Source organism: Lacerta agilis, chromosome 15, assembly GCF_009819535.1.
Source record: "Lacerta agilis isolate rLacAgi1 chromosome 15, rLacAgi1.pri, whole genome shotgun sequence".
Lineage (NCBI taxonomy): Eukaryota > Metazoa > Chordata > Lepidosauria > Squamata > Lacertidae > Lacerta > Lacerta agilis.
In genome coordinates this window covers 35,692,376-35,709,996 of record NC_046326.1, presented here as the reverse complement: position 1 = coordinate 35,709,996, position 17,621 = coordinate 35,692,376, and the positions used below count along the sequence as shown (strand labels likewise).

General features: G+C 46.1%; 1 protein-coding gene across 7 annotated transcripts in view; it reads left to right on the top strand.

Moving 5' to 3' along the window:
* KSR1 (kinase suppressor of ras 1) overlaps positions 1-12,305 on the top strand; it is a 99,369-nt gene extending 87,064 nt beyond the window's left edge. For 6 of the 7 annotated variants that reach the window (XM_033171411.1, XM_033171410.1, XM_033171417.1 and 3 more), the window contains 8 exons: positions 417-465; positions 1,676-2,061; positions 3,049-3,145; positions 3,845-3,978; positions 5,127-5,258; positions 5,627-5,762; positions 6,694-6,827; positions 10,296-12,305. In XM_033171411.1, coding sequence (XP_033027302.1) covers positions 417-465; positions 1,676-2,061; positions 3,049-3,145; positions 3,845-3,978; positions 5,127-5,258; positions 5,627-5,762; positions 6,694-6,827; positions 10,296-10,374 — 1,147 coding nt within the window. In that variant the 3' untranslated portion in view covers positions 10,375-12,305. Of the gene's footprint in view, positions 1-416; positions 466-1,675; positions 2,062-3,048; positions 3,146-3,844; positions 3,979-5,126; positions 5,259-5,626; positions 5,763-6,693; positions 6,828-7,913; positions 8,024-10,295 lie in introns of those variants that run through there. The other variant, XM_033171412.1, reaches the window with a different exon arrangement.
* Positions 12,306-17,621: the final 5,316 nt, after the last annotated feature.

The following is a 17,621-nucleotide window of genomic DNA, read 5'->3' as shown; positions in this document are numbered from 1 at the left end:
AGACGTGCTCCTGTTCTAGCCAACTAGATGTGCCCTTCTCATAGATACTCCATTTTGTTCAATATTCTGTGGTTACTGAGCATGGTCAGCCCTCACTGGGTTTAGAAAAACAAAACAAAACATTTAATGCCAGTGTCAGGGTCCCACCACCACCAGGCATGCTGACATAATTAGACAAAATTGCATATATAAAAATATGTACAGTAGGATAAATTTACACTAAAATGCTGGTAATTTTTTGGGAAGACTTACAAAAAATAAATAAATCAAAAACCGATGTGGTGAACTGAACCTAAGGCAGGAAAAATGAATAAATCAACATTGACATAGTCTCCCATCTCTACCTGGACCTCAGTCATTTGTGCCATCTTGCATTGTCAACTCAACTCTCGTTTCCCTTTTTCTCTGTCAAATAGTGCCGATGAGCACCTAGAGACGGATGGGGTCGAAGAACGTGACGTGGAGGTAAGTTTCCATTTGTTGAGGGGTTGTTTTTTTTTTGAGAAGTGAAATTATTAATTTGTATAGCTGGGGTCGCCAACCTTTTTGAACCCATAGGCACCCACAACCACCCTGCATCCGAGCGCACACAAAGCAGCCTATTCTGTTGGCTACACTGGAATGCTTCTGTTGTTCTCCAGGGGGTGCCCCTCTGGAGCCTCAGTCCCAGGAGGTAAAAGCCTTTCCCCGAAACACTTATCCAAGAAGGTCGGGTTCAAGGTGCAATGTTGTCTCTACAAGCCAAGGTCAAGCACAGTCAGTCTAGGCCCAAAACACGACCCAGAGGCTAAGTCAGGCCACAGTGCAAGGTTGATTAGCACAGGGTGTCCAGGCAAGGTGCAACTCAGCAAGGCAGTGGAATCAGGAACAAGGAGCCAGAGACTTATGCGAGTGCCTGGTCCATCCCAGTGCCTCTACAAATCTGTGGTGCAACCACATTTGAAATACTGTTTACAGTTTTGCTTGCCTCAGTTAGGCTCTGCCGCTGGGCTTTCTATTAACCCTTTCTCTCCCCCCCCCCAGTATGACATCTCCATAATGAGTGGGCAAACACCACAGCGTGTGTCCAAGGGTATTGGAGATTTAGCCATGCTGAAGTGGGACAATCCAAAGGATTGACACCACAAGGCCTGGGGAGGGAGGATGTGGCAGGCCAGGACTTGGTATCTGATACTCCTGTCAGGGAACTGTCCCCGACGCAGCACAAGGTGGTGGAAGGGCTCTCCGGATGCTACAGAGAGCCCCAGTCCCACCTGGCCAGCAGCACCTCCTCTGGCAGCGAAAGGAGTGGCGAGACATCTAGCGAGGAGGGGGGGGGTGTTTCTCAGGGGAAAGGAAGTCGAGGCTCTGGGGATGCAAGAGAGACCCAGCACTCCCACAGTCCCGAGGGCGATACAGGGGAACGCAACTTCCGTCGCCCCAAAGGCGCCGTGGGGTGAAATGAAAGGATGGAAGGTGGTGTTTTCGTATGCCAAAGCTCTTTTGTTGAGGTCAGAACCGGAAGGGGCCATTCCTGGATTCTGACACCACTTGATACAGACATGAACTTTTTAGCTCTGCACTGTACATAGTCTGCACAATACAAGCATAAAAGGAAACAGCGGAGTCCTGCCTGCTTACTGATGAGCATCTAACCGAGAACCTTACAACTCCCATCACTCATTTCTTTCCCAAGCATGTGGAAGACCAAGAGCAGAACAAATCGGAAGCCGAGGACGATGAAGATGAGGTTGACGACCTGCCAAAGCGGCGAGACCGCTGGCGGCGAGGGGTGATGTCCCGGAATGTCAGCCAGACCAGCGTCTACCTGCAGGAATGGGACATCCCCTTTGAGCAGATCAAGCTGGGCGACCCCATTGGCCAAGGGCGGTGGGGCAAGGTGTACCGGGGGAAATGGCACGGGGAGGTGGCCATCCGATTGTTGGAAATCGATGGGAACAATCAGGACCACCTGAAACTGTTCAAGAAGGAGGTGATGAACTACAGACAAACCAGACATGAGAATGTGGTGCTTTTCATGGGGGCCTGCATGAACCCCCCTCACCTAGCAATCATTACTAGGTAAGCATCTTGATATTTATTATTATTATTATTATTATTATTATTATTATTATTATTATGGCACTTAAAAAGAAATTAGATCTGCTAGGGCTTTGTTAGTTCAACAGTTCCAAACTGCATATTGAAGGTGTGGCTGCCATCCTCACCTTTTACTTTCCAAAGTGTCCCATCTAAAGTTTATCCTAAAAGAATAATATTGAACAATAAGCAATAACTTTGTAAGCTACCATTAACCGAACAATCCACAAATTTAATGAATGGGAAGAAGAGGTGAATGATCCTCTAAAACCCAAGGATGCATGTGTTGAGCCTAATGAAATTGCATAGAGGGATTTCAGAACTGCTATTGCTTTATCTTTGATGAGAATCTTACAAAATTTTCATGGGATCATCTTTTAATTAATTTATTTTTTAAAAACAAGTTTTCAGTTTGTGCTGGTGTTGTGTACTGGTGCTCTTTTGATTATATTACATGCTCCTTTGAGTTTCTTGTTTGAATGTGGTTTTTTATGAAAGAAAGAAAGAAAGAAAGAAAGATACGATTTTGATTTAATTTGGAGTAGTTTTGATATTTGGTTGCCTCTTTTTATTATGAGCTGCTCTGTGAGTTTGCTATTAGGTGGAATAACAATTTTAAAATACGAATCAGTGCATTGTTTGTTTCAAAAACAAAATCTGGAGATCCTGATCGGCAGTTATGCTTTTGACCAAGGTTGCAAACCAGCTCCTAACCTCGGTTGCAAGCACTGGTTTGAAGGCAACCACGTTTAGTTCTGACAGTTATCACGCTGCATCATTTATACCCTTGGACTCTGTCTTCTTACCTGCCTACCTAGGGATCTGTAGCTTTTGTCAGCCTGGGTGTGTGCCTGTTTGTGATGGGATAGTATGGAGTGGGCATAAGCATTCCTTATGTCATTCACTCATCACAAAACAGTTCTGATTTTTCTTCTTCTTAACTCTTTTGTCTACCCGCATCTGCCTTAGCTTCTGCAAAGGAAGAACGCTTCATTCGTTTGTAAGGGATCCCAAGATATCTTTGGATATTAACAAGACCAGGCAGATTGCCCAGGAGATCATTAAGGTAAGAAGCATTTTGCATAAGATTATTAAGGTAATATGTAAGGCTACCTGGGATAAGGAACCATTTTTTCCCTGTAGAAAACATGAATTGGGGGCTGGGGCCAATGGTGGATGGAGCCACTGCTCTGCCTTTCTGCCCCCCCCCCTTCTGTATCTCTTATAAACATTTGAACAGGGATGGAGAACATCTGTGTGTCTCCAGATGTTCTCCCCCTGGCCCCACCGAACATGATCAATGGTAGTGGGTAATGGGAGTTGTTGTTCAGCAACACCTGAAGGCCACCAGTTGCCCATCCTGGATCTAAAACATTGACTGTCAATACTGCTTTTGGCGGTGGTACTTGGAGGTTAAGTTTCACTTTCAGGGGTTCAGGCAAGGACATCTTTAAATAACTGGCTTTCTTTTGCCCACAAATGACTGGTATAAGCTGTATAGGGGCAACAAAGCTAGTGATATTTGCTGTGGGCTAGTAACTTGGGGAGATTCATTTCAAGGCTGTGTTATTTCGCCATACCATAGGAACCCACGCTGTCCCCTTCTACAGTATAGGTGACAGGTGCATGCAAAATGAGCAGAAAGAGAAGGAAATGTTATATAAAGCAGGGGGGCCTAGGAGTGGGCGCAGCAGGGGCTTGACCGGGTAGCATGCCAAGGAATGCAGATCTGCCTGCAAAAGGCTAATACACTGATGTTTTCCAGGGCATGGGGTATCTCCACGCAAAAGGGATTGTGCATAAAGATCTCAAGTCGAAGAACGTTTTCTATGAAAACGGAAAAGTTGTGATCACAGACTTTGGTCTGTTCGGGATTTCTGGTGTGGTTCAGGAGGGAAGGTAAGTCTTCTTTTGCTACCTCTTTCTCCATCCGCTTCTATGTGAACCAGGAATTGAACGTGGGACCTTCTGCCACTGAGTTATGGCACCTATAGAAGCCCCACCCTCCTGCATTTCATCTTATTTATTTATCTTGTTCCATTGAGTTATCCAAGTTGTGTTAGCCTTGTAGAGTACAGTGGAACCTCGTGTTACGCATTTCATCTTATTTATTTATCTTGTTCCTTTGAGTTCCCAAGTTGTGTTAGCCTTGTAGAGTACAGTGGAACCTCGTGTTATGGATGGGATCCGTTCTGGAAGCCCGTCTGTAACACAGAACTGACGCAAGCCGAAGCACCGTGTCTGCACACGCATGCGGCACGATTTAGTGCTTCTGTGCATGCATGAGCGGTGAAACCTGGAAGTAACCCGTTCCAGTACTTCCGGGTTGCCGTGGGACAAAACACGAAAATACGTAACCTGAAGTAGACGCAACTTGAGGTATGACTGTACTGGCTTGGATCCAATGCTAGCCCCGCTCAGGGTAGACCTGCTGAAATTAACCAACATGGGTTCGCTCATTTTAATGGGTCTGCACCGCCACCGGCAGCAAGATAGGAGCAGTAGCCAGGTCAGCTGCAAAGCAGGTAAAACTTGGGTTGCCATCTTCCTGCTTTGCTTTGCTGCTGTATCCCCCTGAAGGGAGAGGAGAGATGCCAGACCATCCCTGGAGGACCCACCCAGCACTGATTTGTAACACTGGCCTTGACCCCAGACTTTTGGGTGGGGTGGAAAGGTTAAATGGGGGGGTTGTTCGATGGGGATGGTTTTTGGACTAGAGGGAGGTTGAGGTTTTGCTTATTTGCTAATTAGGGGGTTAGAGTATTGCTTTGCTTATTGTTTTGAGTATTGTAAATGTTGTTCGCTACTGGCATGTGTCATCGTCGTCCGCATGGATGTTATATGAAATATTAATGTATTATATGATGCACACACCTTTTCCCTATAGTATTATGTATTGTATACCTTTTTCCATTTTGTTGTAACTTGGAAAACTTTGGTTGACAAGTGACTAATAAGTTTAATAAATGAAATGAAATGAAATGCTCTGAGTAGAACTTTGCTGGGTACATCACCAAGTCCAGTAACGCTGCCCTTTCTGGCACCAGGCGCGAGAACGAACTGAAACTGCCCCACGACTGGCTGTGCTACCTGGCTCCAGAGATCGTGCGCGAGATGGCTCCAGGGAAGGATGAAGATAAGCTCCCTTTTTCCAAGGCAGCTGACGTCTATGCTTTTGGGTAAGTTTGAGAACATCAACCATTGGCTGATTGGTTAAAAAGGAGAAATTTCATATTGCAAAGGCCTGCCTAAACAGCCCAGCTTTCCAAAGACACACCTGAAAGAAGGGAGGGATGGTTCCTGCTGAACTTCAACTGGCAGGGAGTTCCTCAGGGCAGGGCCTGCAACATGAAGTTCTTGGTGACGTGTCTGTTGTTGGACCCTGGCAGTGATAGACTTTTGGCTCTCAGTTTTCAGTTCTTAGTAACTTTTCAGTTTAAGTGAGAATACCGCAAGATCTTGGGGACATAATCCTTGGAGGAAGGGCAAAGATGTATATTGATAAGTTTCCTGTTTTAACTTTTCAAAACCTCTCTTTGCCTCTCAGGACCGTGTGGTATGAGCTCCAAGCCAGAGAGTGGCCCTTTAAGAGCCAGCCAGCCGAGGCGTTGATCTGGCAGATTGGGAGTGGCGAAGGCATGAAGCAGGTCCTCTCCACAAGCAACTTGGGGAAAGAAGTTGGAGTAAGTGGACAAGGGGATTCTTCCATTGGCAGCTGTGCTTAGTACACCAACCGCCCGGGGCCGGCCCAAGCGTTAGGCAGAGTGACGGGATCTCAGATGTTGGGAAGGGGGGTAGTGGTGCTGTGTTCAGAGGGCAAGCCTGCCTCGTGCCTCCTTAACTAGCCCGCCATGTGCTGGAGGATGCTATCCAGCCTCCATTGTGGGAGAAGCACCATCTTGTCCTTTGCTTCGGTCCCCAAAATGTCTTGGTCCGGTGGTGTGGGATGAAGGGAGTTGTAGTTCAACAACACAGGAAACTGCCTTATGCCGAGTCAGACTATTGGCCCATTTGAGTTGATATTGTCTACCATGGCTAGCATTCATTGGCTCTCCAGAGTTTCAGGCAGGATTGAACCTGGGTGCTCTATCACTAAGCTAGGGTCCTTCCCAAACAACTGGAGGGCTCTAGGTTTCCCACACCTGCTACACACCCTTCTTCTGACTGCATCTCTGTGCAGGACCAAGCGTAAAGTAGCTGGGAACAACCTAGGCACCCATAATCTCGTTGCTCCAGAAGCCGAGATGGTAGCTAAAATGTCCTTTCCTATCACAAGAACCCATGAAAGCAACCCCAAAGGATCCTGGGAGCTGTAGTTAAGTGTGCTGTTCCCTGAGGAGGTGGCTAGATTGTTAAACCGCTCTGGGAATCGTCGCTCGCTGAGGGGAAACTCAATTGCCTCTGTAACTCTGGGGCCAGGATTGAAGCTTAAAACTCCTTGTACCTCCCTTGTTATAACAACCCATGAAAGCTGCCTTTAGAGTGCTCCCCAGTCTGGTCATGTTTCTCCCTGATCTGTTTTTCAAAAACATGCCCAGCTTTGCCACATCCCCTTGCAAACTGAAGTCAGTAATACAACTAACTGCCTGTTAAAACACAATGCCGTCTTTTTAGGAAATTCTCTCTGCGTGTTGGTCTTTCGACGTCACCGAGCGTCCCAGCTTCACTCTCTTGATGGAAATGCTTGAAAAACTGCCAAAACTCAACCGGAGGCTCTCTCATCCGGGACATTTCTGGAAATCAGCCGAGTACGTATTGCCCTGTGTCCGCTTGCCTCTGAGCTGCTTCCGGAAATCACAGTTGATTATGCTGGTTGGGGACCAAATATTTGCAACGGGGTGAAAGCTTCTGTAGGTTTGTGCATATCTGCATTTAACACACTAACACTGCAGGCCCATGTGTCTTTAGTGTGCCCACCGGTGCGTCACAAAGTTGTGAGTAAGCTTGTACATGGTAAACCATGGTTTGCAGGGGGGGGCTAACAAGGCAGCCTCCAAAAATTCTTGAACTCCAATTCCCATTGCACCAGGCACTTGCCCCTGCTGACTGGGTGCCATTTTGGTTCCCTCTGCAAACCTTGGTTTAGTGTGTTTGAGCAGATTGCACCCGTGACATACATTTAAAGCGCACAACTTCCCACAAATAATTCTGGGAACTGTAGTTTGTTAAGGGTGCTGGGAACCATAGTTCTGTGATGGGCAAATTACAGCTCCCAGGATTCTTTGGGGGAAGTACTTGCTTCAAATCTATGGTGTGTACACGACTAAAGTCCTGCTCACTGCCAAGGTGAATGGCTAAGCTCCCCTGCGTCCTAACTTCTCACTACCTCTGTGAGATGGACTCCTTGTTAGGTTACCAGCTGCCCCTCCTGAGTTCACTTGTGGGTTGAGAGGGGCATATACGTGTGTGGTAATTCAGCACACACCTAGACCACAAAGGTCTTGCTTTCAAACAGCTGCACCTCCCCTACCCCCAACCAGACTATCTACAGAGAAATGGGGGTGGGGAGAGAATTAAGGCACAGACAGGAAACAAGCTGTTCCAATCTCTGCTTAAAGATACAAGCATCATTCTGCTGTGTGTTGGGGTCACAGGAAGCCGGCTTATGCTGAGTCAGAACCTGAGTCCATCTTGCTCAGTGTTTTCTGCACTGACTGGCAGCAGCTCTCGAGAGTTTCATGCAGGGGACATTCCCAACCCTACCCAGATGCAAAGCTGATCCTGTACCACAGAGCCCTTCAAAGCTAGCTCTGCTGTATGGCTGAGTTTTTAACGGTGAACTAACGCTCCTTCTCTTGTCTTTCTCCCTTTGCCTTTCACCTCCTTCCTTATAGGATGTAGCTACCGATGCAATAGTTGGGTTCTGCCTTGCATGCTTCCTTGTCTCCTAACCCACTCAGCAACTTGGACAACCGCTCTAAATGTGTGCACACAAGCACACACACACACACACACACACACACACAAATACACAATACATGCTGCCAGTTTTTAATCCTTGGATGCCCCTGCTGCTTCTACGAATTCCTTTTTCCTGCCTCTTCTCTTGGTGTGGGCTACTGTAACTCGAAATAACCATCCCTGTCTGCAAGAACTGTGGCGTTCTACTAACAACCTGGTCCAGATTAACCCTTCTTCCGAAGCGTTTCCAGCGGCTGCAGCACTTGTCACCTTGCCTCTTCCTGTCCCGGCCTCCTTCTCCTTCCTCTATAGACTTGTCCCCAGCGGTTATTTCTCCGAACTTGTACCAACCAGCATCTCAAGCAAGTTTGTAAGCAAACACCCAAACCAACCAAGCAGCGATGCGTGCTTCTCCTTTTTGTGGGGTGAGAGGGGCTTTAAGGAAATTTAATAAACCCATCTGTGCATTTTGGGGGGCTGGCCAGCAGCAGCAGATTTGCAAACTGCTCTCAAGTCTGTTAAGTTACAGCTTCAGTTGGGATAATTCTTGATGTGCATATTCCCCCCCCCCTTCCTACGAGAGAAGGGTTAAAAACAAGAGCGTTTTGTCCAGTTAAAGAGATCTTAGTTGCGTAACCGTATGAATTTCAATCCGTTAATTTTTTAATCGATTAAATCTGTGTAAATTCACACAGGAGCAAAGCTAGCCGTCTTGAAGCCTGCAACTGTTTTTCTTCTGTTTTGTTTTCTGTTTATTTATCATTTCGATCTGCCTCTCGCCTTTCTGGCTTTTTCTGAGAGAAGGCAGTTTTTAACAAGTTATTTGTATTAAAAAATAATTAAAAATGAATCAGGACTTAAAACAAAACAAAAAATCCGCTGCCTGATTAATCTTCTGCGGGCAGTTTTTAACTATGACCAAATTAACTGACTAAATCAATGTCGGTGCAGTAGCTCCTAGTTCATTTTTAAAAAAAATCCTAATCCCATTTGTGTGTTTGAGGCAGCGTTCAACAGGGGCCAGCATTGTGGGGCATGCTATTGTTTGTGTTTCTGCTTGTTGCTTTTCCTTTCAAGGTGTAGCAGTGGGAAATCTAATTAAAGAGCAAAACTCAGATGGGCATCTCACCCATAACATTTTTCCTCCCCAGAGATGAGCTCAAAGGCAAGAAAGCCAGTGATCCGCTAGAAATTTGATTCCATTTTCACTTGCAAGCAAAGCACTTTTGGAAACAATAGGCAAACTGAAACTCAGTCTCCATTTGAAATCTAAGTATCCTTCCTCTCCAGCCCCCTAAAACCCCCTTCTGGGTGAGTTCTCCTTCTCAGGAGGCCATGGCTGAACTTCTCTCCTTGGATTTGGAAGTGGGCCCGGTTCAGTTGACTTCCTGCCTTTCAAGCAGAGGTTGCGTGGCCATCTGTCATGGGTGCTTTAGCTGAGATTCCTGCATTGTGCAGGGGCTTGGAATAGATGACTCTTTGCGTGCCTTCCAGCTCTACAATTCTATGATTTGGCAGAGGAAATTCCCCTGCTAGTCCTTTTCTAGACAGGAGAGTATGGCCCCCAGCTTTGTAGTAGCAGAACCAGTGAACTTTCTGCTTTCCTCCTCAGGGAGGGTGGTCCGAAAGGGACTAATAGGGTGAGGGATCTTGTCCAAGCTTCAGTGCTTTATAGTTTTTCATTGGACCTGGGTAGGGAACCAGCAGACCCTAAGATGTTGCTGAACTACAACCCCCCCCTTTATCCTGAGCAAGCTACAGTGATGGGAGAAGAGAGTAGAGAGTGCAGCAACATCTGGAGGGCAGGAGAGCCTCCTTAGGGTTTGTGTCCAAGTAAACTAGTGTGGAGGAGGAGCAATTTAGGGAGGCCAAATTCGGCGGCAGTGTGTCTTGAGCCAGCCCCAAAGTACATTCCTTTTCCTGCTCACAGACTCTTGCTGTGCCATGTTGATCAGGAAAAGTACAGACTTTTCCTGATCAACATGGCACAGCAAGAGAAACACTTTGCAAGTGACGCTGTGTGTTTGTGTGTAAAATAGGTCACGCCCCTCTCCAATGCGATATATTTCCATATCAGCAGAATGTCATAGGTGCCCCCCAAAAAAAATCTTCTCCCCAAGAAGCTTCCTTAAGTTGTACAGTTTCTGCTGTTTTCCTCCCAGACCACTTCAGTGTTTGTTTTGCTCTCTTGTGTTAGTACATGGAACCAATTAGCTCATAACCAGCACTTGTTGTTTTTGTACAAGGTCTCAAAGTGAAACTGCTTAATTTCCCTTTTTTCCCACCCTCCCTTTACCCTCCACCTTCCTCTTCAGCATTAACAGTAGCAAAGTTGCCATCCGGTTCGAGCGATTTGCCTTGGGAGATTTGGAATCCAGTAATCAAAAGATATAATATAGCTTGTTGTGTGTTCATGGTCCTCTCTTCATCCCCCCCCCCCGGAAAAAAATAATATCTCTGTCACTCACACACCTGGAAGTGATCATCGGAGTCCTCTGCAAAGTTTCCCAAATAATCGAAGGGCCATGTGGAGATGCGCCCCCCCCCAAGGCCCCCCAGCAAGATTTCTTTTTGACTTTTGTTACTTTTGCTTCTGACATCTCGAGTCGGCATCTTCTTTACTTTAAAAATGTTTACATTCTGATGGACTGTTGTTGTTGTTGTTGTCTTCCCCTTGTGTGAATTATATTTTTCATGGTTAATAATAAATGTGATAAAAGGTTTTTTAATCTTAAAAAACAACAACCCATTTCCCCTCTCCCTAAATGTTCAACTGGCACTGTTAAAACAACCTGACTATGAATCTTGGTTTCATCTGTGAAACAGCGAAGGTTTTCTGTTTCGCCCTGTGGAAATGTTTGATCCGTTCAAAATGAAGTTTGCACCCCCCCTTGGGACATGTATACATGCAAAGTGTGAACTGGTTCGGAACTGGTTCAGCCTCCTCAGCTTGCTCCCGGAGAATGCTAGGAACCATTGCTTTTGTGAAGGTGTGTGGAAGGAAATCCCATGTATTCCCTTTTGAGAAATACGCTTTCCTAGCCTAATTTGAGAATGATAGCAGAGGCAGAGTTTGGAAGTGGTTTAAATTTGTGTAGACAATCTCACTGTTTTTGTTTTAAAATAATAAGCTTAGAGGCTGCTGAAGCAAAGTGGGATAGATTCTATATATTTCTGGGGAGATCTTCAAGTGTGAAATGTTTATGGCATTCAATGCTGTTTAAATGCAGCGTCGAACCCTGTTTGCTTTCCAGTAGGCTTGGATTCTCCAGAAATATAATGGCATCAGGTGATTGGCAGGTGGGTGGACCTATCAAAACTGCTCCACGAAGGGGTAGGTGCTTTTGAATCTGGCCTGCTGGACAAGAGTCGTGTGTCCCCCTCTGCCCCCCTGGCATAGAGGGTAGTAGGTGATTGTTTTTTACAACAAGCTTCCTACCTCATGGTTTGTGGGGAAGGTTTGGTGTGTTTTTTTTGGAGGTATGTAGGTAGTATCTAAAAAGCTGGAGACAATAGAAGGGAACTGAATAGGACTTTTTTCTGGAGGAAGCTGTCACTTTCTGCACAGCTACTTGTGTCTCCCCAATAACCACTATTTCTAACCCATTGAGGTCATTCTGTGGAACTCCATGTGTTTTTGGGTTTCTGGTGTGTGCAAGGGGGTTATGGTAAGATTTTTTGTGGGGGGCGGAAAGAGGGCACTTGTTCCAGTGATCCTCTTACGCTTTGTGTTAGCTGGATGTGGGGAGCCCTCCAGATGTTTCTGAACTACAACTCCCATCAGCCCCAGTAAGCCCAACAGACAGGAGTGATGGGAGTTGTAGTCCAGCAAAACCTGGAGGGCCTGTGTACACCTGGTGTAAATGAGACACGGTTTCTCATTCCACTCCTTCCAAAGGATCCCAGATGAGGAATGATAAAGAGGATTGCTGGAGACTGTGTGGGGAGCGGGACAGAGTTATATCTGTCTGCTGAGGGAAATCTCAAAAGTTTTTGAGGACTTTAAAGTGGTGATTTATTAATGCTGCTGCTGCCCTCTTCCAAAAAAGCAGGGTCTACCCAGTAAGAATCCTCACTAATGGCTCCAATAAGTGCTCAGCCTTTATTATTATTATTAAGAGCAATTTCCAAAATACGTAGGCCAAGGTATGGTAGTGGGTTAGTCTTCAGGGTTGGTGGCACAAGCACTGTCCAATAGGTCCTTTGTGGCAGGGTAAAGAAATCTCACAAGGCAGTTGTTTGTCTTGGTGGTCCACCAGTCCTGCCATTTTCTTAGACGACTGTGAAGAACGGGGGAAAGTTCTTTTGAGGCTTTTTCTGTGTGGTGATAACTTGTTTGGGGTTCATCCTGAACCGTTGACCGCACTCCCAAGTGTTGGAGACGGAAACCTATTTCTGTGGGATAGAACAGTTTTTGTCTTTTTAAAATGTGCTACCTTGACACTGAACGTACTGTAGAGAAGTACCTTTTTTGAGGGGAGAGAAGAGGTGTTTCTGGTTACTGTGATGCAGTGAAAAGGCCACACCAGCCCAATACATTTACGCAGTTGTGGCTTCCCCCCAAAGAATCCTGGGAGCTGTAGTTGGTTTAGGGTGCCGAGAGTTGATAGCAGATCCATTTTCCCCTCACAGAGCTACAGTTCCCATCCTTCTTTCCTGGAAACACTGGAAATAGTAGCTCTGTGAGAGGAATAGGGGTCTCCTAACAGCTCTCAGCATCCTTAACAGACTACAGCTCCCAGATTTCTTTGAGGGAAGCCATGACGGTAAGATACTGCTGTCATTGTATAGCGCAGAGGGGGCCAGAGCTGCTTAACCCGTGGAAGCTACATTGGCTTTGTTGGGTTAACTGTCCCTCTGAGCTCTTCCTCTCTTTAATGAAAGATTTGGTTCAGAGAAGCTCGTGCACCTCTAAAGGAAAAGCCTCAATGCTTGGGCCTAGTTCTTATCGGGGTGTCTGGATTGTACCACATTGTGATGCGGGATAAGGGGCTCGCGTCCTTTAATGTTGCTCTGTACACATTCTCTGCACATAGAAAGTTAGCATTTCAGGGGGAAAGAATTCTAATCTTGCCGTGTTCAGTTCTTTATGAGCAGGGATTTGTGTGTGTGTGTGTGTGTGTGTGTGTGTGTGTGGTGTGAATGAGCATTCAACCACCACTACAGATGGACGTGGTACAGACATGTGGCCCAGGCACAGGTTGAGCACTGAAAGCTGCAGTTCTGGCGGAAAGTGCAAGTTGTTTCGTGTAAGCCATGTAATATCCGCAGTGCAACTGACGGGCCCAATTTTGGCTGCTTTATCAGTACTTTCCTCTGTATAGTTAATGGTATGTACCCCTCAGTGCACCAGGTCCTTGGATTATAATACAGTGCACTGCTTTGGTTGCCTTTTCTAATAAAGAGAGATCCACTCATGCTTGCAGGGAAGAAGAGTTGGTTTCAACTTGCCTGGGGTTCAAACACTTGCCACCAACGGGAAGTCTTACCCTAAGGATTCTTACTAAATTATTTTAATTCCTGTTGCTCTGGGGAGCTGTAAACCCCCTCCCAGCATTGCATTCTCAGTTAGGATCATTCTCAGTTTGGCACACCTGAAATTAATAAAACTGCAAAGGCAGAGGTAGCAGTTCAACATGCATCAAACATCGCCCTGAGTGCCTAAGAGCAGGGCATGATGGGAATATCTCTTTATTCCCAGCATCTGGGAATGTACTTGCCTAACTAGGGGTGACTAACCAGTGGCCTTGCAGGTGTTGCTGGACCCCAGCTCCTATTTGCTCCAGCCGACATGGCCAATAGAGTTGATTTCAGTCTGGAGTTCAGCAACATCTGATTGCCCAAAGATCAGCCATCCCTCGAGAAAGAAAGAGAGACTGTCTTTATAGTCATTCGTAGCTCTGTTCTCCATAAATCTGGCCTAACCCTTTCCCCTACAGCTATTTTAAGCTTTGAAATGTGTGATCGTTTTCAAATTGAGGGCCACATTTCCTCCTTTACAGCTTTCTGAGGGCCACATGCCAGCAGTGGGTGGGGCCAGAGGCAAAAATGGGCAAACCAATGATTGCACAGTAGGCTAATTGCAGCATGCTGACGCACCCCTTTCTGTCCTCCATTCAGACAAGCATGTTGCATTGTCAGTGGAGCCAGGCCGAAATCCTTGGGGAGCGAAGCAGGGCGAGTGAGAGGCATGAGCCGTCACTGTTTACATTGCTGTAAATCCAGAGTCACTCCACTAAGCCCAGGCGGAAGGCAGGGTGGTGGGAATGAATGGAGTCCTTTCAGCTGTGGCTGTAATTTACCCACTTACCTAGAGTAAGCCCAGTTGAATTTGGTGAGACTTTTTTTAAAGAGGAAACAGAAAGAATTGCACTGTACAGCATTGCAGCAGGAGCATTGGACGGGGGTGGGGGTGGGGGTGGGGGTGGGGTGGGAGAAGACGATCTCTGCCCCAGTTTGTTCCTAATTATTTGTGGGCTTTCCTTTTTGTGGTGATTGTAAACGAGTGAATTAGCACTGTGAGGCCGTATCTTTCTTTTTTTGTGAACCGCAGCTGCACATTAAGGGTCCCCCCCCCCTCCTCAACTGCAACTTCGACGGTGTATGTAAAATGAAGTCTGTAATATTGGTGAAAATGGATGTGTTTTGGGGGGATTTTTCTCCCCCTTTTCAAATGTATTGTAAACTTTGTACAGTAAATATATTATAAATATATATATAAATATATAAATATATTTTCTATCAACTTGAGTTTGGTCTTCCAGAATGGCTATTAATTTAATTTTAAATGAAATGGTTAGTATTAACAGAGAGCTCTAAGTTAGTCTGTGCAACTGTTTAAAAAGAGAGAGAGAGAGAAAGGAAGGAAGGAAGTACATTCTATGCTAATGAAATTCTGGATATTTTAGAGTTCTTTTAAGTGAATAAAAATTTGCTCTGGATGAAACACCTGAAGTTATGTGGTTGTGTATGTGTGTTGTTGTTGTTGTTGTTGTTGTTTTTTAAAAAAATTGTCCGCCTGTTATCTATTCTTGTTTTGAAAGTAAAAAAGAAATGTCCTCAAGGGTCATCTTGTACAACCTCAAATTTGCTTCTGCAGCATATTTTTTGGGTGGCTACTTGGGCTCTGCTTAAAATCCTGTAATGAGGTCTCTACTTTCCAAGGCGACCTGTTTCACTGTCAAACAGTCCATTTTTTATGCCCCCCCCCCCCGGGATGATGTTGGACTCCTCTTCCCTGTCCACTGAGCTTTCTTGGGTTCATGATTGCTGAGAGAGCCAGCAGGTTAGGAAAAACACTCTTCCATCACTTTCAGAGCCATTCCAGTGGTTCACTGGAAACCTTTGTGAACTGTAAACAGGACACCCTGCAGTGACTTGTCAAGCTTGTACAAGGAAAATCGGCATTTAAAGTTTTGCTGCTTTGAAAGAAAAACTCCAAACTGCTGGCAAACCGTATCAAACTGAGAGTCAATAACAGAAGAGCGCAATGGGCAGAGTGTCGATAACAGAAGGACACAATGGGCACTTACAGTACAAAGAAAAGAAGTGCATGTTATATATATTCAACTTTGTACAGTTCACCCCCCCCTCTCTCCCTGGGGCAATTAATGACTGTTCAAATAAACCACTTAACCACAACTTTTATGAGGCTCATAAACAGATTCTAAATAAACCCATTGAGCTGGAATAGGTGCAAAGAGCCATTAAAAATCTAAAAGGCTATAAGGCACTGGGCATTGACTGGTTTACAGGGTGTTCCACAAACAATTTAGTGATGTGTTATGTATGCACTTAATGGCACTATTTAATGAAATGGGCTTGCCGATCGGAAGGTTGGCGGTTCGAATCCCCGCAACGGGGTGACCTCCTGTTGCTCAGTCCCAGCTCCTGCCAACCTAGCAGTTCGAAAGCACATCAAAGTGCAAGTAGATAAATAGGTATCGCTCTGGCGGGAAGGTAAACGGTGTTTCCGTGCGCTGCTCTGGTTTCGGTGTTCTGTTGCACCAGAAGCGATTTAGTCATGCTGGCCACATGACCCAGAAAAACTGTCTGTGGACAAACATTGGCTCCCTCAGCCAGTAAAGTGAATGAGCGCTGCAACCCCAGAGTCGTTCGCGACTGGAATTCACTGTCAGGGGTCCTCTACCTTTAAGGTACCTTTTTATGTATGCACTTAATGGCACTATTTAATGAAATCATAGATGAGAGGGGTTCCCCCCCCCCCAGACTTGTAGCACTAGTAAAGAATAACAGTGCTCCCCAAAATGGGGAAACCTGCTTTAGTGGAATCCTACTGCCCTACGCAGGTGGCTCTGTGGGTTAAACCACAGAGCCTAGGGCTTGCTGATCAGAAGGTCAGCGGTTCGAATCCCCGCGACGGGGTGAGCTCCCATTGCTCAGTCCCAGCTGCCCACCTAGCAGTTCGAAAGCACGTTAAAAGTGCAAGTAGATAAATAGGTATCGCTCCAGCAGGAAGGTAAGCGGCGTTTCCGTGCACTGCTCTTTTTTGCCAGAAGCGGCTTTGTCATGCTGGCCACGTGACCCGGAAGCTGTACGCCGGCTCCCTCGGCCAGTAACGCAAGATGAGCGCCGCAACCCCAGAGTCGGACACGACTGGACCTAATGGTCATGGGTCCCTTTACCTTTACTGCCCAATTAGTCTTTGTTTGGAAAGTTTGGAAAGCTCTGTGTTATACAATTTATCAAAAACAACAGTAATCTTTGAGCAATAGCCTTGCTGGATGTCTACAAAGCCTTTGATAGGCTGAACTGGCCCTTTTTAAAGTGGGTTTGAGATATAGAGTTGGACAACCCAGAATCAAGGGCATGGCTCTTTTTACCTATTTCTCCAAGATTGCTCATGGGAGTTAAAAATCCTTTCCTGCTTAACACATTGAAGGTGTGGTGCAGCAGGTCTGGAAAAAGTTCCAGCACCAATTTCACTGCTGGTTCCTATTTGGTATCACCCGTTGTTCTGGGAAGCGTGGAGAACTCTTGACCAGGCAGACTGGGAGCATGCAGGCTTAAGCAGTGTGGGTTTTTTTTTAGCCAGAGTTCAGTTCTGACCCCTCTGAGGTGAGTGCCGTGGCAGGCCAGTGCTCCCCACCCGCCCAAAATGAACATTTCAAGTCAAAACAAAAGCTGGCCAGTGTGTGTGAGTCTACGCTTCTTTTTTTAGATCTATGACTTCACCTAAGCTCTTAGCCGCAATTGGCCATGCCTCTACCATTGCACACACATGCTGCCCTAGCCATCTGCCGGAATCTAAGAGAACGAGGTGTAACTATTTTCCACCTTCCCATTTCGACTCTCTAGCACCCTATCTGCATAACCTAGCAATTCTAAAATATAGGTGCGCTTTTACTCTCGCAAGATTGAATGTATTGCCCTTGGCTGTACTCGAGGGACAATTCCAACAGATTCCACACCAAAAACGCTTATGTCCCTGTGGAGATGGTAGTACCGAATCGGTGGCGCGTGCCCTTCTGGCTTGCACTCTTCATAAAGACTTGAGGAAGGAGATTATCACCCCTCTTTTATTTTCCATTCCAGGTCGCCCAACCACTGCCACACTGTCCTTTCTCTTGGCAGATCAAGATGAGCAGGTTGACAGCAAAGGTTTTTAGCTGGTTCAATCA